General features: G+C 61.6%; 1 protein-coding gene across 2 annotated transcripts in view; it reads left to right on the forward strand.

Moving 5' to 3' along the window:
- Positions 1–24453, forward strand: part of COL18A1 (collagen, type XVIII, alpha 1) — a 56012-nt gene that overhangs the window by 25867 nt on the left and 5692 nt on the right. For both annotated transcript variants that reach the window (XM_011954194.1, XM_011954195.1), the window contains exons 9-37: positions 760–822; positions 928–1014; positions 1335–1388; positions 1568–1726; positions 2741–2803; positions 3572–3598; positions 4896–5036; positions 5478–5540; positions 6453–6479; positions 7500–7535; positions 8199–8270; positions 8568–8603; positions 8946–9035; positions 10242–10271; positions 10394–10420; positions 10798–10860; positions 11234–11308; positions 12250–12276; positions 12567–12620; positions 13056–13130; positions 14171–14239; positions 14722–14764; positions 15270–15332; positions 19873–19916; positions 20280–20411; positions 21014–21167; positions 21247–21320; positions 21969–22097; positions 23257–23289. In XM_011954194.1, the coding sequence (XP_011809584.1) occupies positions 760–822; positions 928–1014; positions 1335–1388; positions 1568–1726; positions 2741–2803; positions 3572–3598; positions 4896–5036; positions 5478–5540; positions 6453–6479; positions 7500–7535; positions 8199–8270; positions 8568–8603; positions 8946–9035; positions 10242–10271; positions 10394–10420; positions 10798–10860; positions 11234–11308; positions 12250–12276; positions 12567–12620; positions 13056–13130; positions 14171–14239; positions 14722–14764; positions 15270–15332; positions 19873–19916; positions 20280–20411; positions 21014–21167; positions 21247–21320; positions 21969–22097; positions 23257–23289 (2010 nt within the window). The remainder of the gene's footprint in view (positions 1–759; positions 823–927; positions 1015–1334; positions 1389–1567; positions 1727–2740; positions 2804–3571; positions 3599–4895; positions 5037–5477; positions 5541–6452; positions 6480–7499; positions 7536–8198; positions 8271–8567; positions 8604–8945; positions 9036–10241; positions 10272–10393; positions 10421–10797; positions 10861–11233; positions 11309–12249; positions 12277–12566; positions 12621–13055; positions 13131–14170; positions 14240–14721; positions 14765–15269; positions 15333–19872; positions 19917–20279; positions 20412–21013; positions 21168–21246; positions 21321–21968; positions 22098–23256; positions 23290–24453) is intronic.

The following is a 24453-nucleotide window of genomic DNA, read 5'->3' on the forward strand; positions in this document are numbered from 1 at the left end:
GATGAGGATCACAGGGCTCAGCAACAGACTTGATCTTAGACTTTCCCGTCCAGAAAAGGAAATCCTGCCCGACTTTGTCACCCTCACTTGGACAGTTCAAAACACTGACCTTCACCTAGGCATGAGGCCCTCACCTGCTTACCCGTGCAGCAAACATGCAGATGCTCTGCCCACCACATCCCCACCACACCACACGTGGACACATGCACACTACACACACCACATGTGCACACACCACACATTACACACACCACAGGCGGGCACATGCACACACGTAAACATACCACACGCACACATGGCATACACCGCACATGGCCACACACTACACACATACACATACCACGTGTGCACACACATGCACACACCGTGCATTATGCACCCCATACATGCACACTCACACATCACACGTACATATCACAGATGCACACACCACACCCCTCACACATACCATGCATACCACATGCACACACACATATGTAACAACCCAAGCACCGGCTATTGTGGAGACCGTCGGGGGACCTGCCGTGACCTCCCGAGGGATGCTCCCCACAGCTTCTCCGAGGTGTGGCTGGCGAGATGGGCTCAGGCGGGAGATAATCTGCTGGGCCTGGCACCCTCCTACTTTCCGGGCCCCGGAGACTCCCCTGAAGAGCTCAGCTCCCGTCTGTCCCCTGCCCAGGGGAAGAGCACTGAGGGTGCCGGGCTGCGGTCCACGGTGGGGTGCCTCCCCTGACCGGGCTCCCGGCTGCTGTGTTCCAGGGCAACACCGGGCCGCAGGGCTTCCCCGGGACTCCAGGGGACGTGGGCCCCAAGGGTGACAAGGTGAGTCTTCGTGGCTGGGTGGGGCCCCTTCCTGTGTTGGCCCTTGGCCCGAGGTGGGGGCTGCGTGCGTGCCCAGGGTGTGACAAGCTTGTCTTGTGTTCCCAGGGAGACCCCGGGGTTGGAGCGAGAGGACCCCCAGGACCCCAAGGGCCTCCGGGGCCCCCAGGACCCCCCTTCAGACATGACAAACTGGTGAGTCCCACCCTTGGCTTCCTGTGACCTGGGGTCTGCCCTCCTCAAAAGCAGGCACTACTTCTGGGAGGGCATCTGTCCCAGGAGCATCAGCTCCACCCTCAGGGGCTTGCATGAGGTCTCAGCTGAGCTGAGGGGTCACAGGTGTGGTGGGAGCTCCCACCCACCTGCCTCAGGCTTCTCTGGGGGCAGCAGAGGGGCTGTGGTTTCTCAGCTCCTCATAGAAACAGCTTGATATGCAGCTTGCAGCGCAGGGGCCAGGAGTAGGCCAGGTGGGGGCCAAGCTCAGGGCAACGCTTCTCTCTGGCTCTTCTCCTCAGACCTTCATTGACATGGAGGGATCTGGCTTCGGTGGCGATCTGGAGGCCCTGCGGGTGAGTGGCCCTTAACCTGTGGCGCTGCCCGATGTCTGTGCCCGTGAGGAACAGGCCACGGACCCCCAAGATTCAGCTGGGATCCTGTGGGGGGTGGGGATGAGGCCTGGTTTGGGGGTGGTGGTCATCCCTGGTGGGTGCCACATGGGCTGTGACCATCTGTGTTTGCCCACGTCCAGGGTCCTCGAGGCTTCCCCGGACCCCCCGGACCCCCCGGTGTCCCAGGCCTGCCCGGTGAGCCAGGCCGCTTTGGGGTGAACAGTTCTGACGTCCCAGGACCCGCCGGCCTTCCTGGTGTGCCTGGGCGCGAGGGTCCCCCCGGGTTTCCCGGCCTCCCGGTAAGTCCTGCGTCGTGAGCCCTGTCTGCTGGGAGTGGGGGGTGAACACCCCACGGGGGGCCCCTGCCCCGCCTCAGGCCTCCCCAGTCCCCGCCCCTCACCTCATCTCCTCTGGGAGCTGGCGGACGACTGCGGACTCGGGACCACCCTGGGGTGTGCGGAGGCACCTGAGTGGCCACCCCGTGGTTCTGGGGGTGCTGACCAGTGAGGGTGACCACAAGCAAGGCCTCCGACCTTTCTGGCCCTGTGGGTCCGTGGACCGCACAGTGTCTCCATGAGCAATTCCCATGGGTGGGGGTGGGAGGGCCAAGGTCGGCACTGCCAGAGGGCCAGGGGAGGGAGGAGCCTGCTTGGCCAGCAAGACTTGTGGGGTCTCAGGGCCCCGCGGCAGGCTCCCCACCGGCTCTGCCACATGTGACGGGCAGCAGGTGCCTGCAGACGTGGCTGCCGTAATTGGGTCACGCTGCGCTGGCATCCCATGGCCCGAGGTCACTCGGTAGCATGCCGTGGCGTGTAGGGCAGGGAGTGTGTGGTTAGGTCACCCATGACATGCCTCTGCCTCCATGACGGTCCCTACCTGAGCCGGCCAGACCTCCTGATGGGCATTCGTCATCACCATTGGCTCTGAGGCCTCTCTGGGTGCCGCGTGGCAAGCCCTCCCCAGCATCCGTTCTAAGGAGCAATTTGGGCTTAAAGAATATACCTAATCCTTATTCATACGTGTGGCCAGACCGTCTCTCAGAGGGAGCAGCGGTTACCCCAGCCCTGGTGTTAAGTGCCTTCCGGCCATGGTGCGGTCAGCCCTGCCATCTCATCCTGCCAATGTGGCCGTGAAACTATGGGCTGCGCAGGCCGTGGGGTCTCCTGTGAGCCCTGGGACCCGGGCCCTGTGTCTGGGGAATGCTCTGTGTCCTGCCTTCGGGCCACCTGTGGAAGCCCAGATAACCTGTTAACACAGAAATCGTTTTAGTGGCTGAAGGCCATCAAGATCCACTATGCTTTGCTCTTCCCCAGGGACCCCCAGGCCCTCCAGGAAAAGAGGGGCCCCCAGGAAGGATGGGGCAGAAAGGCAGCCTGGTAAGTCTCCCCTCGAGTCCAGGGCGAATGGGGCTTGGCACCACACCATGTGGCCAGGGCTGGCCGAGCCCTGGGGGTCCAGGGGTTTCTGGTGATGTCCGTGAAGGGGAAGTGCCAGGAATAGCGCCCGCCATCACTGCCCCACAGCCTGGGGCCTCGGGCTCTGCAGGTCGCCCTGACCTGGGCAGCTGTGGCTCAGGTAGAAATTATGGACCGTGATAATGATAGGACTCATTGGTTTTAAGAACGTGGGTGCCCCGCGAGATCTGAGATCTTACTCCAAGTTTCCACATTGGTTACGGGGCAGTGGCCACGAGCCTCTGTCGGACGGACGCCAGGAGCCGGGGCCCCGGATGTTTGTGGGTGGACCTGGCGGGAGGTGCCTGCGTCCAGCCCCCTGGGGAGCGGTCTCCAGCGTGACCTCGGATGAGAGCTGCTCTGCTTTGGGCTGTAAATGCCCCTTGCGGCTCTAAGCCTGTGGCTGAGCTGAAGGGCCCTCCTTGGGGAGGCATCCGGGCCCCAGGCCCCACGGGGAGCTGGGTCCGGCATTGGGATCAGGCTTGGCGTCCCTTGTGGCTTCCCTTTCAGGACCCCAACCATACCAGAAAGGGGGATGACAGTGGCAACAGCCTCAGAAACTATTAAACCGGTGTAGGCAGCAAAGCAGGGACCCCGGTCAGGGCGTAGTTCCTGGCAGGACGACATGCCTTCCTCTGTCCTCTGTGCTGCGGGTCTGATTGTGTCCTAACCCTGCTCTTTTCCGTACAGGGTGAAGCAGGCGCCCCAGGACATAAGGTACAAGCAGAATCCCCGGCACAGCGGTCCCCTGTCCCTGGTGCCCACTCAGTGGTCGTGCCCCCAAAGAGGGTGGGGGCTTCACGGTCGAGGGAGTGAGCTCTCCTGGGGCTGATCTCAACCCCCAATCCTGCCATCCGTCCGCCCTGCCGGAATTGCTGGCAGCGGCCTCTGTCCCTCTGGTGAGGTGGCTTTGGCCCTTGTCACTCTTGCGAGGTGGCTTCCACTGAGCTCTGGTCTGCTGGTGAACTGAGGGCAGCTGTGTCCTGGAAGCTGAGCTCCTCTGGAAATAAGCTCCCTGTGGCAAGTGCGATAAAGCAGCTTTGGGAGCTTTGGGAGGAGGGGCTGGGCCACTGCAGGTGGAGAGGTCGCCTGTGGCCTGGGGAGGGCCCTGAGCTGGGCCCCCCAACATCCTCGCACAGGCGAGCCCCATCCGCCTCCCCTGCAGGCTCATGAGCGTCTGGGGGTACTCGGAGGGAGCGCTGAAGGCAGCCGGGGTGTCCTTGGCGGCCCTGGCCTGGCCCAGAGTCTGCTCAGACCCTCTGGACTCAGGGCAGCCACTCTCCATGGACCCAGCCTTCCTTCGGGCAGCCTGAGGTCTGGGCCACAGCCTGCTTGACCAGACAGCTTATCTGACGCCCCCACAACGACCCACTTCCTCCTCCTGTTCTGCTGGAGTGAAGCTGGAGGAGGAGCCGGAACCCTGCAGAGGAGGTGCTGGGAGCTGGTCCTGGGCCTCCAGTCGGCATCCGTGCCGACCCCACCACCACACAGGGCCCCGGAGGTCCCCTCGAGGATCCAGGCCTCTGTGGGCTACCCACTCAAATCATGTCGAAAACATCAGGAGCTCCTCACCTTGGGCTGGACAGGGTTGGCACTAACAGGGAACTTCCCCCAGAGCACGGCAAAGCTCCAGGCTGGGGGTGATGAGGGAAGGAAGGCCAGTGGGGAGAGGCATGAGGAAGAGGACAGCAGCAAGTCAGGAGGTGGTGAGAGCACCAGGAGGGCTGCGAGGACACAGGCTGGGAGTGAATGCATGTGCATATACACGCGCGCACACACAATGCACACACACACACATACAATCTCCAGCGTATGTACACACACACACACACAGATCTCTCCAGCATAAAGTTAGAAGAAAGGCTGCTGTGAGGTCTGCGTTGCTTTGCGGAATGTTCCTTACTTTTTGATTTGCAGGGTTTAGAAGGCATCATAAGAAAACGTGTCTACACCAGGGTTGCAGGGCCAGCGGGGGCTGGGCTGGGTCCTGACACGCTCTCCTCATCCCACGCAGGGGAGCAAGGGAGACCCCGGTCCTGCTGGCGCTCGCGGGGAGAGCGGCCTGGCAGGAGCCCCTGGACCCGCTGGACCACCAGGCCCCCCTGGGCCCCCTGGGCCACCAGGACCACCAGGACCAGGAGTCCCCGCTGGATTTGTGAGTATCGCCTACACCTGACCCCCTGGAGAGCCGGGGGCTGCCCTTGCCCCAGCCCTGCTACCCCTGGCATCTCACTCACAGGGCAGCACGTGCTGGGCGGTGGTCTCACTGGCGCTGCCCTGACCCACGATTCCATATTCCCCATGGTGGAGCTCGAGTCTCTCTCCCGTCACCCGTGCCCCACGGTGCTAATGGGGAACTCGGCCCAGCCATATCCCGGCACCTGTGCCCTGACCAAGAGAGAATGAGCTGCTCCGAGATGGGCTGCCCCTGGGGGCCCCCACCCAGGCCCTGCCACTAGGTAGACAGTCCCCATCTGAGAATGGAGGCTCCCCAGGCCACCATGGCCCCAAAGGGAGGGGTCGGTGCCGGCCCCAGGGAGGGGTCCTTACCTAAGAAGCGACACAGGCCCACGTGTGTCTTGTGTGTCTCCTCCAGGATGACATGGAAGGTTCCGGGGGGCCCTTCTGGTCAACAGCCCGAGGCGCTGATGGGCCGCAGGTACTCTTGTGAGCTGGGCGTGGCCAGCTCTGAGGGCTGAGGGACTGTTGCCTGGGGCAGGAGGGTGTCCCTGAGAGCCAGCAGCCTTGCATGGGGCCGCACGCCGTCCTGCGGAGCTGTGAGGGCCGCGTGTGGCAGGCGCTGTGCACCGTGGGCCACCCTCGCTCTTTGGAGATGCCCCTTCATTGAAGTAAAGTCACGGGATGAGGGCCTGGTCTGCAAAGTGGGAGACACTGTGGGTGGTCAAGACAAAGGGGCGTGGGGCCGCATGCCGCCTGAAAGACAGGCCTTTCTGGGGAAATTCAAGTCATCACATTCTTTTTGTGGCCCCAGCTTTGGGAAGTCACAAATGTTTGGCCTGAGTAGAATCTGAAATTCCTATGAAATCTCCACCTTGTTCTACTGTTAACATACATACTGCTCAGGGTTAGGGCCAGCAAAGAGTGACCTAAATCCCAAAACAACTGTGTTCAGACAGCTCAGATGTGTCACGGGCAGACCCAGGGACCGGCAGCTCCTTCCTCCCCCACCCCCACTGTCCCCTCCACGCCACCATCTCTCCCGTGGCGCCAGCATGGAGGAGCCGCCAGGGCCACAGCCCTGCCCAAGAGCCATGTGGGGCGGCTGAAGCCACAGCGTCCAGCTTCAGGCTCAGAGACTCAGCCTGTTGAGAGCACGGGTGTCTGGGACACATTTCTTACTCTGAGCAACATGAATGAGAAATTTCAATTAGGCAGAACCTAATTGATTCCATAATAAGGTAGAATGGCTTTACCATTTTAAGTCAGTACACTTCCTTTTACACACACATTCTTAATTCTTGACTGTTACCAGCGGGCTTTTCTTGTGGGAGAAGCATCTCACAGCAGGGCCTCCCGCTGCCCTGACGCTGTGTCTCCTCTGCCCTGACAGGGACCCCCCGGCCTGCCAGGACTGAAGGTCAGTGACGGATGCGCCTGAGTTTCTGCGGTCGCTGGCTTGGCCCTGGCCTCGGCACCCCGGGGCTGGGGGAGACAGGGCCTTGCCTCAGGTTTTCTGATGGCAGGAGTAGGATGAATTCATCCTGGGAAATTTGCAAAATACAGCAAAAAAGCCTAACAGAAATAATCACATACTCCTCCAACCCAGACTTCCAGCGTGAAGGGGCCGTTGTCCCGTTCTCTCTCCAAAGCTTCCCAGGTTCACACACCTGAAGCGTATTCTCAGACTCGGGCTGAAAAGAGGGGCATAGGAGAAGAACCCGGGGTCCCCACCTCAGCTTCAGGGACAGGTGGGCTCCTGGGCTCAGGGACAGAGGCATGGTGACCTTGTAGGACCCAGGAGCTTTGCCCTCTGCTTCCCCTGTCCCTGGGGGACACCAGCCCCCAGCCTGGCCCCGAAGACCCCACCCCTGCCCAGGCCCCAAAGCTCCCAGGGCAGGTGCCTGAGGGGTGAGCCTGGAGGCTCCTCTCCTGGGCCCTGGGCAGCAGCCGCCTTTCACCCCGCTGCGTGCTCATCAGTGTGTCCTCTGCTGCGTGCGGGGCCAAGGGCACAGGGGCCCACCCTGGGACTGGACTTTCACTTGTCACCAGCCCCTGCCGTGGCACCCACTCCTTTGAGAATGCTTTGCTTTCATTTGCAAGATGTTGGGACATTGCAAAAGGCTTTTTGGAAGATCCATGTATTCGATTTCTTAAGTTGTTTAAATGAGGCCATCTCAGCGGGGTTCTGCCTGCAGTCCTAGTGATGGCATATGTCCCCAGGCTCCACAGCAGCCCAGACCGGGTGCTTTCGGCCAGCGGGGACCACGGGGTCCCTGCACAAGTTGCTCAGTGTTCCTGGGACCCCTCGGCTCTGGGCTGGGGGAGGGTGGTGAAATGCATCCTGGGTAACTCACCCTTCCCTGCCCCCGGGGTGGACGCTGCCTGAGGACGGGGCCGGCCCAAGCAGGTGCTTACCAAGCCCGCTTTATTCACTTAGGGGGATCCTGGTGTGCCTGGGCTGCGGGGGCCCAAGGTAAGCTCTGTGCCTGGCAGGGGGCCCCAAGGCCACAGTCCACAGCCCTGGGAGCCTCCTCACCCCATGTGGGCTCTGGGCACACCTCCAGGGCTGGGTGGGCTGTGGGGTCCTGGCCAGAGTGGCTGAGATGAAATACTGGACGGGGACATGGCCAGGCAGAGGCAGGGAGGGCCCAGGCGGACGCCTGTGGAGATCCAGTCGGGGCAGCCTCGCCTGCTCTTCCTCGCATTGCTTTGTTTCTTTATAATTGAAGACGTGCTGGTTTCAAAGGCAACCCCCAGAACACCCACCTGCAGGGCACCCAACCCCAGGGTACCCCCTGGTTTGACTGCGTCAGGAACATGGCCTGCCTTCCTCCCAGCTGTCTGATGGTGCAGGCCCTTCAGCCCCTGCCACCGGCCTCCCGCCTCTCCCTCCTTTTCCGTGACTTCCCCTCCCCCACTTCCCCCTCCTCCACTTCCCCCTCCCCACATCCTCCTCCTCCCGACTCCCCCCTCCCCCACTCCTCTGTCCCTCCACAGCCCCTGCTCAAGCCCACAGGGGTGAGATAGAGAAGCCCAGGTCACCACCACGCCCACGGGTGCCCCAGACTCCTCGTGGGGGTCCCCACATTCCTGGACATGTGGCCAATGCCCTGTGTCCTCCATGTGACCCTTTCAGGGAGAAGTTGGAGCAAACGGAGCCCCCGGGCTCCCCGGCCTCCCTGGCAGAGAGGGCACTGCTGGGCCCCAGGTGAGCCGCCTCAGTGGTCCCAGAGTTCAGGGGGTGGAGCCCCAAAGGGACTATGCCGAGGTGAAAGCTGGCAGGAGCTGTGTCCCTCCCGGGTCCCTGAGCCTCCGTGTGCCCTCCCGGGTCTCTGAGTGCCAGGAGCCGAATACAAGTCCCCATCAGGACTCTCGGTGGCTGCCTCCCTCCTAGGCCCCAGCCAGTCAGGAAATAACCCCACGTCTTCATCACGGCCATCCCTCACGGGGAGCCAGGGGCTCCTGTTTCTGTGGGTGATCAACCATTTCCTTCCTATCTCCTCAGGGGCCAAAGGGAGACAGAGGCAGCCAGGGAGAAAAGGTGAGTGTCCCTGGGGCGGGTGGATGGGGTGGGGGGTGCTGGGACATCTGGAAGGTTTGGCCTCAGCTGCCCCCAGGTCCGTGCCCCTGCCACCCATGTGACCTCAGAGACTCGGGGAAAAGACCCTCAAGTTGACAGGGGTGGCTTTCAGGCTGGGGCAGTGTGTGTGGCTCGGCCATCCCTGTTGGCGCCTGCCCTGCCTGGCAGGGGGCTCCAAGGCCACAGTCCACAGCCCTGGGCCCCTCCTCACCCCCCGTGGGCTCTGGGCACCCCCTCCAGGACTGGGTGGACTTTGGCAGAGTGGCTGAGATGAAATGCTGGACACGTTTCGTCCTTTCCCAGGGAGATCCAGGGAAGGACGGAGTCGGGCAGCCAGGCCTCCCCGGACCCCCCGGACCCCCGGGGCCTGTGGTCTACGTGTCGGAGCAGGATGTAAGGATGCTGCGTGGGTGGGCACCCAATCTGTCCAGATACCCCACTGGGTGCAGAGATCCCTCCCCAAGCCCCCCACACCCCCCAGGTCAGGACAGGCCTTGACTGCAAGGCCACACTCCAACTCCACAGTGGGGGCTGCAGAGGCCCTCGGTCAGAGACGCCCGGGGAGCCCAGCTCCATGTGGTGATGGAGACACCGGGGAGGGGTGAGGGCCTGCACAGGGGGCCGGTGTTTTTATGTCAGAGGCTCCCATCGGGTTCAGTCCCTGTGTCCTTGACACTGTGGCCCCAAAGCTGCATGTAGTCACCCAGCTGCCCCGTCGGAAGAAGCAGATGCACCCTTGGCTCTCTGGTGAAGGTTGTGTTGGTTCCGGAACCTTCCTCCCCACCGCAGCCCGTCCATCAGGCCTCTCAGCTGCGCCCTCGGCGCCTGCCGGCAGCGTGTCCCACTGGCCTCACAGAGGCAGGCGCGTCCCCACCCAGCCCCGCCACATGGAACACAGGGACCAAACCCCCGTCTAGGCAGGAAGCTGAGCCCCGGGCAGACGCAGGGCCCAGGGGAGCAGAGCTGGGTGTGGCCAGGGGTTCAGATCCCTGCTTCTCTGTGGCCACCAGTGGAAGGGGCTGCCCAGGGCAGAGCTGAGAGCAGGCACCGTCTGTGACACTGGACAAGTTAGGACAAGTTAGTTAACCCTTGTGCTCCGGCTCCTCACCTAGGAGGTGGGACCATAGCAGTCTCGAGAGGAGGGGTGGGGTTGGGGAAAGGCAGGGGAGGGCCTGCCCCTCATGGCTTTGCTCGGAGCAGGCAGACAGGCATCGGGAGACAGCAGCCTGAGAGGCCACAGGGACCTCGGTGTGACGGTCAAGTCATTGGAACATCAGAAAAGCCCCCCGTCAGCCGAGCCGCCTCCGCCAGCAAGCAAGGGAGCATCTAGCAGAGGGAGGAGCATTTTAAACCAAAATGGAAGTAAAAAGTGGCTTAGGGCTTAGGGCGTCTGGAGTCTGTGTCCGCCGCTCTGAGCCGCGGGGCGTCTGCGCTGCAGGAGGGATGCCCCAGGCCTAGAAAGAGTGTGGAAAGCAACATTTTCCATGAATTTCCTGTTTCGGTGTTTTGTTGATCTTGTAAGTCGCTCGGTGGGAGTCCAGTTTCATTTTAAATGTGGCTCTTTGTTTCCGATTTTTCTTTTTGCTGACTGGTGGACAGGGTGCCATCCTGAGCGTGCCGGGACCTGAGGTACGTGCCTGCCTGGCTTCTAAGGGACAGGCCTGTGGGGACCTTGGTACAAGGCTGAGTGGGGTCCGGACAGCCGCGTGGGTGCGTGATGACCCCAGCTGACGCTGTCCCTTTTTCCACAGGGCCGGCCGGGTTTCGCAGGCTTTCCCGTGAGTAACCTGGCGCCAGAGCTACGCGCTGCCCGCCACTGCCCTCCCTGCTGGGGAGGGGTCTCCTGGTAGCACAGAGCAGCCTGGTCAAGCTGGGGTGGGCCTTGTCAGGCCGGAGGGATAGCGACAGTCACTGCCCCGAGGAAGTGATGGGAGCAGGATGTGGGCGAGAGCCCCTGGCAGGCCCTGTGCTGGGTGGGCACCTGTGACACGGAGGCCGCTCCTTGTACCTGCAGAGGCCTGCAGTATCCGGAGTGAGGCTGGGGCCGAGAGGGGCCCTGATGGGGCAGACAAGACAGGCATATTGCCAGGGGGCAGCTGTCAGAGATGGGGGAGACACTGGCCGCTCAGGCCTCACTGCCTGGCCTCCATTCCAGGGACCTGCAGGACCCAAGGGCGACCTGGGCTCTAAGGGCGAACGAGGCTCCCCAGGACCCAAGGTAAGGGGCTCAGGTGCTGTCCCTCAACCCACTTTGTGATGCAGAGGTGGCCCCAGCCTGCCCAGGTGGCCACTGTTGGGAGAAACCCGGGACCCCCCGGCTGCTACTGTGACTCACAAGGAGTACAGCCACGCTCGGGCTGTCCCTGTGGTCACCTCCCGTGAGAGGACCCCGGGCTGTGAGGCCCAGTCACAGAGACCCTGCCGTCCCTGTGGTCCTGCCGTCCCTGTGGTCCTGCTGTCCCTGTGGTCACCTCCCGTGAAAGGACCCTGGGCTGTGATGCTCAGTCACAGCGGCCCTGCCTTCGGGGCTCTGGGTGAGGCTTTGTGGGAAGGAGCTGGCCCTGACCCTGCCGTACCTGCTGCTGTTCCAGGGTGAGAAGGGTGAACCGGGCAGCATCTTCAGCCCCAATGGCAGTACCCTGGGCCCTGCCCAGAAAGGAGCCAAGGTGAGGGCTGGGCAGCCTCCTTCCAGTGGGCGTGGGGGCTCTTGGGGCTGTGGAGACAGCCTGGGGAAGGTCTTCCTTAGGGTCTGGCTCATGACACACGAGCTTCTCTCAAGCAGGGCTCCAGCATCGTGGCCGCCATGGCCCTCGTGGCCCCTCCTCTCTTGTGCCCATGTCAGAGGTCCCGCCGGCCCCTCATCCTCTCCCTGCCCCTGAGCGCACCCTGCTGAAGGGAGATTCTCAGTGGGTTGCGGCTCTGAACTCACACCTCCCTGGGGCCTGGCCTGTGGGGTGCAGGAGCCCAGGCTGTACCACCTCAGCCTCAGCAGGTTTCTTGCTGCCCCTCCAGCCTCTTCCTGGGGGCCCTGATGCTGTGGGCAGCAGCTGCAGGATCCTTCCTCTCTGCAGCCCCAGGGTGCCTGCAGGACCCTGAGCATGGCAGGGCCCGGAGTCAGTTCGTCAAGGGGCCTGTGCCTGGGTCCCCACCCCAGCAGGCAGTCACCCAGACAAGCCCTGGGGGAGGGTCCTGGGCGGGAACCTGGATCTTTGGGGTGTGGAGCACTGGCTCTCCCACTTTCAGAGGAGCAGTGAGTCCTCTGGGGTCTTGGGGTGCACCTCAGACACAGGATCCCCAGGCCCAGCGAGAGCTCCACTGCCCTACCTAGCTGTGCATCAGAGCCGGGGCCTGCAGCAACCAGGACACTGCGGCACACACACCCTCCGCCCCTGCTTCAGGGCCCCGGGGTATACCCTGTGCTTGCACCAACCTGGATGCAAACCCCAATGCTGAACCTCCCCTTGCCAGCAGCTCCCGTCCTCCCCAGGGCTGCCAGCGCCTTGAGGATGGCCCAGTGCACCCAGAGGGGCCACAAGGGTCCTCAGGGAGGCTGCCGGTGAGGCACAAGCCGCCATCTAACTGTGCCTTCTTGGTTGTTTTTGCTCAGGGAGAGCCGGGCTTCCGAGGACCCCCGGTAAGTTGGCCCGTGGCTTTCTCTGCACCGAGCTCGGGCATGACGGCCCCCAGGGACGCGGTCGCCCGCGGCTGCTGAGTTCGTGCTGTGCGGCCCAGGGCTCGTCTCCCAAGTGCCATTCTAAAGCATGTGGGGCAGGTGTCGGTGTGAGGCTGCAGCGGGCTCCTCCGAGCTGGCGGACGGCCCAGGGCGACGGGCTCTGCACGGCCCCCCCCCTTCCCCAGGACCCCCCAGCTCGCGGACAAGGGCCAGGGTCTGTTCCGCTAAGCCTGGCTCCCTTCCTCTCGCAGGGTCCGTACGGTCGGCCGGGGCACAAGGGAGACATCGGCTTCCCTGGACGGCCGGTGAGGACCTGGGGTCTCCAGTGGGGGCAGCAGATGGGGTCTGGCAGGTGGGGAGCAGCCCAGGCCCACGGGGGCGACATGCCCAGAGGGGAGTGGACGGCCACCGCACCCCCTGTGCTCCCCCCAGAACCGGCCTGGGCATAGCTCTTGTCCTGGATGTGGCTGGCAATACACCACGAGGGGCCAGTACCCAGGAGGAGGCCCTGGGGGGCAGACGGGGGAGTGGGCCTGTGTGTGCTGGGGTCAGTCACCTCCTCCCAAAAGGGTCCTTGAGCAGGAAGGAGGGGTGAGAAGGGCTGGGGTAGCCTGAGGGCTGGGAACGTGTGAGGCTGAGTGTGGGCCGGGCCTGGTGTGGGGCTACTGCTGCCACCTTGCGGGAACGTGGCTGGTGATGACCAGAGCCCAGCAGTCCCCACCCCCTGTGCTCCGCCCCAGGGTCGCCCCGGGATGAACGGATTGAAAGGAGAGAAAGGGGAGCCGGGAGATGCCCACCTTGGATTTGGCATGAGGGTGAGTGTCCCTCAAGCGGGGCCTGGGTGGCTGGGAGACCAGGACCTGGGAATGGCCTGGCCACAGCCTGGGGTCCTACAGCTCCTCTCAGAGGCCACTTATAAGCAGCCCTGCCGTGTGGCCACACTGCGCTGGTCCTGTCATACCTATGCACACTCAAACATGTCCACACACGTGCACACGTGTGCCCACTCATACATGCATGCACACATGCCATACACTCGTACGTGTGTGCACACATACACATGCATCGTGCACATCCGTATCCACACGTGCTCATACATGTACACATGCCCACACTCCACATATGTGCACACATACACATGTATTTGTGCATATGCGTGCTTGTCCACATGCACACACATACACGTGTATACAGATGCTCATATACGTGTGTACATATACACGTGTGTATCCATATACTCATACATGAATGTAAGCCCTCCCTGGCTCATTCCATGATTGGCATACACACTGCACACGTACACTCATGCACACATATACACACGTGCACACACCTGTACACATACATGCTTGCATGTGCACCCATGCGCGCGCACACACACACACACACACCAGGCCAGCATGGATTCTCAGCAGGGCGTCCGTGGGCCTAGGCCATGCCCTCCATGCCCTCCATGCCCTCCATGCCCTCCATGCCCTCCATGCCCGGGGTTCTCCCGCTCAGCCCAAAGGCATCCACTCTGTTGCTTTTGAGCCAAGAGCTTTGTGTCCCTGGTGTCAGCAGGGTGGGGCATTTTCAGTCAGCTTTTACCTGAGACGCAGACCCGGCAGCCTCTTCACTCCTCCCGAGGGACGTCTGTGCATGACTCCAACGTGAGATGAGGTGGGGCCGGGGCCAGCTCCTGTCCTCAGGGAGCTGTGGCCCGAGTGACCCACTGCATTCTCGGTTCTGCCTGGTCAGAGGTCTGCCTGGTCAGGTTTCTGATTTTTCTGATTTTTCTGAACTGTCCCTGCTCCCACCTGCTGCCTGACAGGCAGGCCATAAGCCTGACAACAGCTCTCTGCCCTCCCCACAGGGAATGCCCGGCCCCCCAGGGCCTCCAGGGCCCCCAGGCCCTCCAGGGACTCCTGTTTACGACAGCAATGTAAGTCTCCAGGGCGCCCACTGTCCTGCAGCTGCCCTTGGCTCTTCCACAGAGCTCCACAGAGGGGCTGGACCTTCTTCTCCCCTGGCCTCTGCGTCCGGGGGTCCTTCCGGGATGGGCCAGTCTGGTGGGTAGTGGATTAGCAGCTGAGTTGCCGAGGAAGGCGAAGGCATGTGGAAGGGAGGGCTCTCTGGGTGTGGAGCTGCTTCCAGCTGAAACTCTGCTAAGAGCCTGAGCCCGGGGTGCTAGGGGCACCCCCTTTTTCCCAGGCTCAGCAAGGTGAAGTGACCGCTAAGGGTCAAGTGGCGTCACGCCGTGGCTCCTGCTCTCCACACCCCTGTTCCCTCCCGTCTCTGACTAGGGGGTGGCTGCCATGTGGCCTCACGCAGGGGCTGGTGCTTCTGGATTTGGGGACCCCTGAGTGGTGGCGGCCTTCATTTCAGATCGTCGCCCTCACAGCCACCTCTCCCCGTTCCTTGCAGGTGTTTGCTGAGTCCAGCCGCCCCGGGCCTCCAGGATTGCCAGGTGAGGGCCCCGGGCTCACAGCTGGGGATACAGGCGCTGAAGGGATGCTCCAGGGCCCCACGTTCCTTCCCGCAGCAGCAGCAGTGAGAATCCCCCAGTGCCCTAAGGCCGGTGCCACACGCCCAGCCCACGCCCCAGTTCTGATGATCTTGGCGCTTCCTGGGGGCCCTCCCAGCACGGCTGTCCAGGACCTGACCTTGGGGTGGCCCCATTTGCTGTTCTCCGTTTAGACTTTGCTTTTCTGCCCAAAGCAGAGTGGAAGGAGCCCCATCCCTGCTGGTGGTCAGCACGTGCCCTGCAGATGTGGCCTGGCCTCCACGTGGCCTGCTGAGGGGGACCCGGGGTGCCCCTGCTCTCTAGGATCTCCTACCCTGACTGTCCCCATGTCCATCTGATGCCTGCCAGCCAGGCCCCCAGGCACTGGGGCATTTCAGGCAGGAGGGGCACCACCCTGGAGCCCTCCCTGGCACACTCCGTGACGGGCACTGGGTCTCTCTTCCTCCAGGGAATCAGGGCCCTGCAGGACCCAAGGGCGCCAAAGGAGAAGTGGGCCCCCCCGGACCACCAGGTGAGCACCTCTGGGCCTCCCAGGCGGAGGAGGTGGCGTGGCCAGCACCAAAGCATGGTCACAGCCAGAGTCCCCCGGCGGCTCCTGGACCCTCACTGGGTGGTGACCACCTCGCCCTGTGGGAGGAAGGAGGCCCCTTCTGGGTTGATGCGGACATCAAAGGACCTGGATTTGGAGGCGGGGATGGCTGCAAGATACCCCCATCACCCCATCTCCTGAGGAGCAGGCGGCTGCCCTTCCGCACTAGACCCCGGTGGGCACTGTGCAAAGACACAGCAGCCTCGGTGTGCCGGCGGCCCTGAGACACCCCTCCCCTCCCCTCCATGGGGCCGGCGGTCCTGAGACGCCCCCTCCCCTCCCCTCCACGGAGTCGGCGGTCCTGAGACGCCCCCTCCCCTACATGGGGCCGGGGGTTGGCCCTGGAGGACCTTATGTCGAGAAACTCTCCAGGGCCTCATGTGGGAAGGAGGCGTTGCCCAACAGGCTGTCCGGAGGGTGAGCCCAACACCCCCGCTCCTCCTGAAGAACGAGAATTGCCCCCTGAGCCCCACCTCCATTGAGGGTGGTGGGGCTGCTTGGATGTCCTGCCAAGACCACCGAGAACAGCTGGATAAAATGTGAGAAAACCACTGTTTGAGGATGTCTGGGGGCTGGCAGAGCAGAAGCCCAGAGAGCCAGGCCAGCCTCGGGCGCCTTTCGCCGCCACGGTCCCCTCTCGCCACCAGGGTCCCCTCTCGCCACCAGGGTCCCCTCTCGCCACCAGGGTCCTCTGCTGAGGAGGCTGCAATACCTGCTCTAGCTGGGGCTGCACCTTGGAGTGGGAAGGGACCAGGCAGGCAGAGGCTGAGTCAGGCCGGGACATCCTTAAGGCCTGTGGAGGAAAAGGCAGGCAGAAAGCAAGCGGGAAGATGGAAGACGCGCCTGTCCCATCCTTGGATCTCTCAGCCTCACACACGACGCCCAGGAAGGAGTGAGTGGGGCATAGATGGCTGGCGCTGACCAGAAACCAGGAGGAGAGGCCGATGACACACCCGAACGGGAGGCCCAGCTCATGGGGTCATCGGACCCGCCTCGAACTCTGAAGGTCACATGCAAAAGCTGCAGGAAGCCTGGAGATGGCAGCAGAGAGCTGGGAAGCTCGGGGGTGTCGGGACGAACCCAGGGCTGAAGGCGGAACAGCTGGAGCTTGAGACTTGTCTGTAGGTGTTGGTGGACATGGGGTTGCCTGTCCCTGGGAGCCAGAACGAGGGCTCCGAGGGCTCCAAAGGGAACAGTGTTTGCCGACGGAATGGCCAAGGAAGGCTCAGAGCGTTCCCCTCATTCGAAGGATTAACAATAAGAGTGACGAGATGCATCAACGAAACGGGAGAAGCCAGAAGACCACAAATTGTTTCCAAAATATCCAAGAAAGGCCAGTGTAGACTCCGACAGTATTCCCGTAGCCTTTGGAACAAGAATGACATGCAGGCTGGCCACTCCAGACCCGAGCTGTCTCGGCGGTGGAGGGCACTTCAGGGGGAAGATGAGGCCGAGGGAAAGGAGTGCAGAGATGGGGAGAGACAGCGCCGGCAGGAACTGGCATCCCAGCAATAGTGGGGTCGTGTGTGGGGAACCAGCGTGGGCTGCCCAGCACAGGGTCCCAGTGACAGTGGGATCTGAGGCTCCTGCAGTAACCGGTGTGAGCTGCCCAGCACGGGATCCCAGCGACAATGGGGTCAGAGGCTCCTGCAGGAACTGGCGAAGGCTGCACGGCACAGGGTCCCAGCGACAGTGCAATTAGAGGTTGCCGCGGTCTCGGCGCCCTGCGGAGCGGCGGTGGTTCTCACTCTGTTGGACAGTGAGGTTGGAGAGGAACGTAGAGCTGACACCGGTGGAGAGGCAGGAGGGCAGGCAGAATGGCACACACACTCGGGACGTTTAAAACACACAGAGTGGATCCAAAAGAAGGCAAAACAGGAGAGAAAACGGAATGCAGAACAGGTGGGATGAACAGAAACTAGGGAATAAAACAGTAGCTTTAGGCCCCGATACATCTGCAGGTGCTGTAGGACAGGCATTGGTAATGGGACACAGCAAAACCGTGTGCTTCTTACAAGAGACGCTCCCTGAACGTGAGGGCTGGAGAGGTCAAGGCACCCAGAGGCTGGTGTGGGTTTCGGTGTGTGTGGAGTGTGTGTATGTGTGTGTGCTGGGTGTGTAGTGTGGGCGTGTGGAGTGTGTATATGTGGGTGTGCTGAGTGTGTAGCGGTGTGTTGGGTGTGTGGGGATGTGGGTAGTGTGCATATGGGTGTGCTGAGTGTGCGGTGTGGGGGTGTGAGTGTGTAGTGTGGGCGTGTGGAGTGTGTATATGTGGGTGTGCTGAGTGTGTAGCGGTGTGTTGGGTGTGTGGGGATGTGGGTAGTGTGCATATGGGTGTGCTGAGTGTGCGGTGTGGGGGTGTGAGGGTGTGTGTGGAGTGTGTGGATGTGGTTGGGTGTGGAGTGGGGGTGTGGAGTGCGTATGTGGGTGTGTTAGGTGTGTGGTGTGGGGTGTGTGTGGAGTGTGGCTATGTGGGTGCTGGGTGTGTAGTGTGGGAGTGTGGTTTGGCGTGTGTGGGGAGGGTGTGTGTCGTGTGGGGTGTGGTTTGGTGTGTGTGTGTGCATGCAAAGTATATCCTGGAGTAAGAAACATGGTCAAAAATAAATGTTCATTGAGACAACAGAGCAAGTCTACCAGAGAAATTCAGTAATTCTACATTTCTGTGCATCTAATGAGATAGCCCTCAAGACATGACAAGTAAAAAGTTGGCAAAGTGAAAAAGAAAAACACAAATCAATCATTATAGGGGGACGTTCAGCCCAGGGAGATCTGAACAGCAGGTCTGACAGGCGTCATCTGCAACCGTCTCCAGGCCGCGTCCCCAGCATCGGGACCAGGGTCTGCCCTGGAGGGGCCCAGGCTAGGCTGAATGCAGGCCTGGCTTCCAGGAACTGTGATCTCACGAGTGCAGTAGAAGCAAGTGGGAAATGCCCACAGGGCAGTGCCCTTCCAGGAGGCTCATGAGTCAAGGAGAAGCAGGTGGAAGTGAGGAACCCCTGGCGCTTAGATGCGTCCGGGGCATCCTTAGTCCTCACACTGCAGCCTCAGGGGCCTCCACAGCCGGTCACCTCCCTCTGCGGAAGGACCCAGCCCAGGAGGGAGCATGGGTCCTGACAGCAGCCATGACCTCCAACCCCAGGGACTGCACCTGTGGGATAAGTGTGCCCTGGGGGTGTGGAGCCACCTGCTCAGAGGCTTCTGGGTTACAGGGCACGACCTCCAAGAGTGAGGTTGTCTCCACCCCGGTCAGGGTTCCAGGGGAACAGTCACAGGAGAAGGTTTGCCCAAGGCCGTCTAAGGTCCCACCTGGAAGGAGAACGGGTTTTGTCATCTCCATTGAGAAAAATACAGCTTTAAATGGTACCTGTTTCCACACATCAGCCTAACATGCTAAAGAACAAACAGCATTTATTGTTAAAGAGCAACAAACATTTATTTGATGAAAATAGATGGGAAGAAATATTAAAGATCAAAAATGAGTGAAGAGAAATTGTGTATGGTTTATGTATATAAAAATAGCAAGGATCAAGAAAGTCCAACAATCCGAAGTTAATTCTTTGAAAAGGCTAACGACATTCCTAACCTCTGCCAAGGCTGATGGAAAGGAGAGAAGCAACAAGGAGTGATTTCAGCAAAGGGCTCCTCCGTGGTCTGGAAGGAGCCACCTGGAGCTTCCACAGCTTCACCCTTGGAGAGGGTGTGGGGACCTCAAGTCAGGGCCAAGACAGCTGCCTGCTCACCCTGGGAGGGGCAGAGGAGAGACAGGAAGGACAGGACGCGGGAAGGAAGGAATCGCGTTGCTCTTTTCTCAGCATGTTTCCCACATAAGCCGCCCAAGTGGATCTGCAGGTGGACCGTCAGGGTTCACCGAGGTCACCAGATGGAAGGGGAGTTTAGAAAAACCACCAACTAGGCCGGGCGCGGTGGCTCACGCCTGTAATCCCAGCACTTTGGGAGGCCGAGGCGGGTGGATCACGAGGTCAGGAGATGGAGACCATCCTGGTTAACACGGTGGGAGGCCGAGGCGGGTGGATCACGAGGTCAGGAGATCGAGACCATCCTGGCTAACACGGTGAAACCCCGTCTCCACTAAAAAGACAAAAACTTAGCCGGGCGTGGTGGCGGGCGCCTGTAGTCCCAGCTTCTAGGGAGGCTGGGGCAGGAGAATGGCGGGAACCCGGGAGGCGGCGGAGCTCGCAGTGAGCTGAGATCGCGCCACTGCACTCCAGCCTGGGCGAGAGAGCAACACTCCGTCTCAAAAAAAAAAAAAAAAGACACCGTTAACAAAAACATCAGAAAGTATCAGTTAGCTAAGAACCTAATGAAATATGGGATCTCTACCAGGAAATACAGCAATGCCTAGAAGCGCCTCAGGCAAACCCGCCAGTGCTGGGGGCTGCAGGGGGAGCCCGGTGTCGTCAGACGCCACCTCAGTGAGACCCCACCTGTCTCTCTCTTGCAGGGCAGTTTCCATTCGACTTTCTTCAGTTGGAAGCTGAAATGAAGGTGGGTGACCTCCCTAGTGGGGTTGGGGGCCTCCAAGGTCCTCTACATCCCCCTGGGTGGCTGCTCCCAATTCCTTGGGCCATCCGGCCCAAGACCCTTCCTGTTCAGCCCTGAGAGGAGCGCTGGCTCCAGAGGGCGTCGAGGGCGTCCCTCAGGACGTTTCTGTCCCCAGCTCAGTTTTTGGGGACTTGGCTGATACAGTGGGAAGTGGGGAGTCGAGCCCTATTCTCTGCAGCCAGCAGCTCCCAGGCCTGGGCTCCAGAAGCTTCCGACTGCCGTACCCTGGCTCGGGAGGGATGGGAGGTCACCTGTGGCTTGTAGGGGTTCGGGGCTCCTGTGTCTGACAAGTGTTTCCATCCACAGGGGGAGAAGGGAGACCGAGGTGATGCAGGACAGAAAGGCGAAAGGGGTGAGCCCGGGGGCGGCGGCTTTTTTGGCTCCAGCCTGCCAGGCCCCCCCGGCCCCCCAGGCCCACCTGGCTACCCTGGGATTCCAGTAAGTCCCAGCCTGTGCAGGCAGAGTGTATGTCCCAGGGGTCTGGGTGCAGGAGCTGAGGGCAGGTCCAGCCCGGCCACCGACGCCCGCCAAGGCCGGAGCTGCCCCTGCAAGCTCAGCAGCCCCAACATGGCCCTGTCCCAGTGTGGGGACGCAGCAGGCTGCCCAGGTGTGGGTGCACTGGGCCCGGACACGCCCCATCCCCCTGCAGCATTCCATGGCCTGCCCTCCTGCCGGGGCCAAGTGCATCCACCTCTGCTCCTAGACTGAGTCAGATCGGGGTTTAGGCCCATCAGTCCTGAAAGACTCCAGACAGCCATGGGCCCCAGCTTCTGCCTGGGGGCCCACACTGTTGTCAGGTCCCTGGTCTCTGCTGGTCTCTCTGGTCAGAGCTGGTCTCTGCTCCGGGATCGCACCCCCAGGGAAGAAGGGGTGATGGTGTGGGGGTTTCTCAGGCTATGGTGTGGGCAGGGAGGGGACCGGTGACTCAGGTTGCGCTCATCAAGGAGATGTTGGCAGCTGCAGACCCAGCCTCACAAGCTTGCCCGCCCCCAGCCCAGAGCACGAGGTAACCAGGAAGCGTCTCTTGTCGCCGTCCCTAGGGTCCCAAGGGAGAGAGCATCCGGGGCCAGCCTGGCCCACCTGGACCTCAGGGACCCCCCGGCATCGGCTACGAGGGGCGCCAGGGCCCTCCCGGCCCCCCAGGCCCCCCTGGCCCCCCAGGGCCCCCTTCATTTCCCGGCCCTCACAGGCAGAGTAAGTCAGTGGGGAGTGGACCCCGGGCAGAGGCCACCTCGTGTGGCTTCCTGTTCCCACCTTGGTTTCTCTCCTGCAGCTATCAGCGTTCCTGGCCCTCCAGGACCCCCTGGGCCCCCTGGGCCCCCTGGAACCATGGGCACCTCCTCAGGGGTGAGTATCTAGGCAGCCGGCTGGGCACCTGGGTCCCATGCGCTGGCTGGTTCTGCAGCCCCTGCCCCTCAGAGGCACCGTCCCACGGACCCCACAGGGAGATGCACAGGAGGCTGAGATGTGGTTTCCAGGGTAGAAGCGGGGCCAGGCCGCGGGGGGATCCAGTGGGCCCAGGAGGACGACCACCAGCTGGGAAGTGTCCAGGGCCCATGCACTGTCCACGGAGGCTGAGGGGCTGGAGGCGGGCAGGGGTCCCCACGGTGCTCATGGGGGCAGCCGCCTCAGTCCATGCCTGCCCAAAGCCCTGCAGCCCCTGCCCAGCACCCTGAAACGGGCATCCCTTCTTTCTGCCCCTGCCCAGCACCCTGAAACGGGCATCCCTTCCTTCTGCCCCTGCCCAGCACCCTGAAACGGGCATCCCTTCCTTCTGCCCCTGCCCAGCACCCTGAAACGGGCATCCCTTCCTTCTGCCCCTGCCCAGCACCCTGAAACGGGCATCCCTTCCTTCTGCCCCTGCCCAGCACCCTGAAACGGGCATCCCTTCCTTCTGCCCCTGCCCAGCACCCTGAAACGGGCATCCCTTTCTTCTGCCCCTACCCCGTGCTCTCCCACCTCGAGCCCCACGCCCCTGCGTTTGGGTCCCAGCAGGTGAGGCTCTGGGCCACACGCCACACCATGTTGGGCCAGGTGCACGAGGTTCCCGAGGGTTGGCTCATCTTCGTGGCTGAGCAGGAGGAGCTCTACGTCCGCGTGCGGAATGGGTTCCGGAAGGTCCAGGTGAGTGCTGTGCATGGCAGGTTCCTGACCTGTGGAAGGACCCAAGCTGCCTCCTGGGGCTTAAGGGAGGCGAGAGGCCCAGGCCCCAGACAGGGATGGAGGTAGGTGGCAGCCAGCGCTTGTTAAACTTTCAAACTTTTGGCAAAGTTTAGTAAAATACTTTTGTGAGCAGTTTTGGGATTAGAGAAAAGTGAGCTCAAACTTCTGGAAGCGGATGAACACATGGTGCATGAGGGGCTCCTGGCGGGTCACGTCGCAGTGAACATTTACAAAGATAAACATCACCTCACACGCCCATTAACAAGACAAGGTGTCTGGCGGGACGAGGCTGGAGTGGGGCTTGGGCCCTCCAGGGTCACATGATGTCCACAGCATGGCCCTGGCTGGGATGCAGGCTGTCCCATGGCTCTGCACCCCACGTTATAAACACCGAGGTGGGATGAAATGTGCCCTCGCCGCTTAGCATGGGCCTTGCTCACCGGCCTGGCTCCTCAGACCCACCTGGGATTGCTCCTTCCAGGCCAGGCCAGCCTCTTTCCTGCTTTCCCAAAATGGCCTGGACGGCAGGAGCGGCCACTCTGACCCAAGTGGGCATGGCATGGTTTGTTTGCCTTCATGTGGCAAAGGTGAGGGCTGGTAGAAGCCCCGTGCCGCCAAAACGGCCTGTGACGTCTGTGGGAGCCTCCACGGCAGACTGTGCATTGACACAGCCCTGACTTCTGCAGCCCTCCCACCTTCCTTCTAGCACTCCCTCCATCTCGCCACCGGCCCCAACCCGGGCCTTGGCCGGCCCCTGCAGCCCCCCAGACTGTGAATCCCATTCCAGTCCCTTATCTGGCCAGGGAGAGGCTTCCAGTCTCACAGCAGACACCAAGCTGATGCCCACTGTGTGCCAGGTGTCCTCGTAGGCACTGAGATGCAGCCCTATCCTAATTTTCAGGGGCTTTGGTCGTGACAGGAGGGGGCAGAGGATGGCATCCTAGCAAACATGTGCTGGGAGGGCCGGGTGCTGGGCAGGGAGGGTACCCTGGTACAGGCTTGGAGGGCCGGGTGCTGGAAGGGCCAGGTGCTGGGGAGGGAGAGGCGGGTGCTGGGCAGGGAGGGCACCCTGGCTCAGGCCCAGCCGCAGGTCCTGGATGACCCTGCTGCTTTCTTCCAGCTGGAGCCCCGGACGCCACTTCCACGAGGGACGGTAAGGAGCGTTTTCTCTGTTGAGACTGTTAGGTGGTCAGGACACGAGGGGGTATGTGCTGTCTCTTGTTTGGGGAACAACACGTGGTCCTTTGGAGTCCTGGAGCTGAGCATGTGGCTCACCATCAGCCTCTGCTGCAGAAAACGGGTGCAGGCCACCCAATACCTCCGTCTCAGTGCAGAACACCCCAGTACCTCCGTCTCAGTGCAGGACACCCCACTACCTCCGTCTCAGTGCAGGACACCCCACTAACTCCATCTCAGCCGCTGGCCTCACAAGGGAGCCACTCTCATCCCTCAACTTTCCCAATTGTGTCTGTCAATCATTGTCCTCCTCAGGATCAAAATCCTTGGGGCCAAAATCCACATCTTGTATCTTTGCCTTCCCTCTCCCGAAGTGCCAGACACAAGAATGGATATCTCTAGGGTGGTGGCTGACTGGGTGGGTGAATCAATGGGGAGGTGGATGGATGGATGGATGGTGGACAGGTGGGTGAGTGGATGGGTAGGTAGATGGGGAGGTAGATGGATGGGTGGATGATGGACAGGTGGGTGAGTGGATGGATGGTGAACAGGTAGATGAGTGGATGAACGGGTGGATGGATGGTGGACAGGTAGATGAATGGATGAATGGGTGGATGGATGGTGGACAGGTGAGTGAGTGGATAGGTGGGTGGATAAGATGGTGGACAGGTGGGTGAGTGGATGGGTGGGTAGATGGTGGACAGGTGGGTGAGTGGATGGGTAGGTAGATGGGGAAGTGGATGGATGGGTGGATGGTGGACAGGTGGGTGAGTGGATAGGTGGGTGGATGGATGATGGACAGGTGGGTGAGTGGATAGGTGGGTGGTTGGATGGTGGACAGGTGGGTGAGTGGATAGGTAGGTAGATGGGGAGGTAGATGGATGGGTGGATGGATGGTGGACAGGTGGGTGAGTGGATGGATGGTGCACAGGTGGGTGAGTGGATGGGTGGGTGGATGGATGGTGGACAGGTGAGTGAGTGGATAGGTGGGTGGATAAGATGGTGGATAGGTGGGTGAGTGGATAGGTAGGTGGATGGATGGTGGACAGGTAGATGAATGGATGAATGGGTGGATGGATGGTGGACAGGTGGGTGAGTGGATAGGTGGGTGGATGGATGGCGGACAGGTGGATGAATGGAT

The sequence above is a fragment of the Colobus angolensis genome, unplaced genomic scaffold (assembly GCF_000951035.1).
Source record: "Colobus angolensis palliatus isolate OR3802 unplaced genomic scaffold, Cang.pa_1.0 Scaffold38, whole genome shotgun sequence".
Lineage (NCBI taxonomy): Eukaryota > Metazoa > Chordata > Mammalia > Primates > Cercopithecidae > Colobus > Colobus angolensis.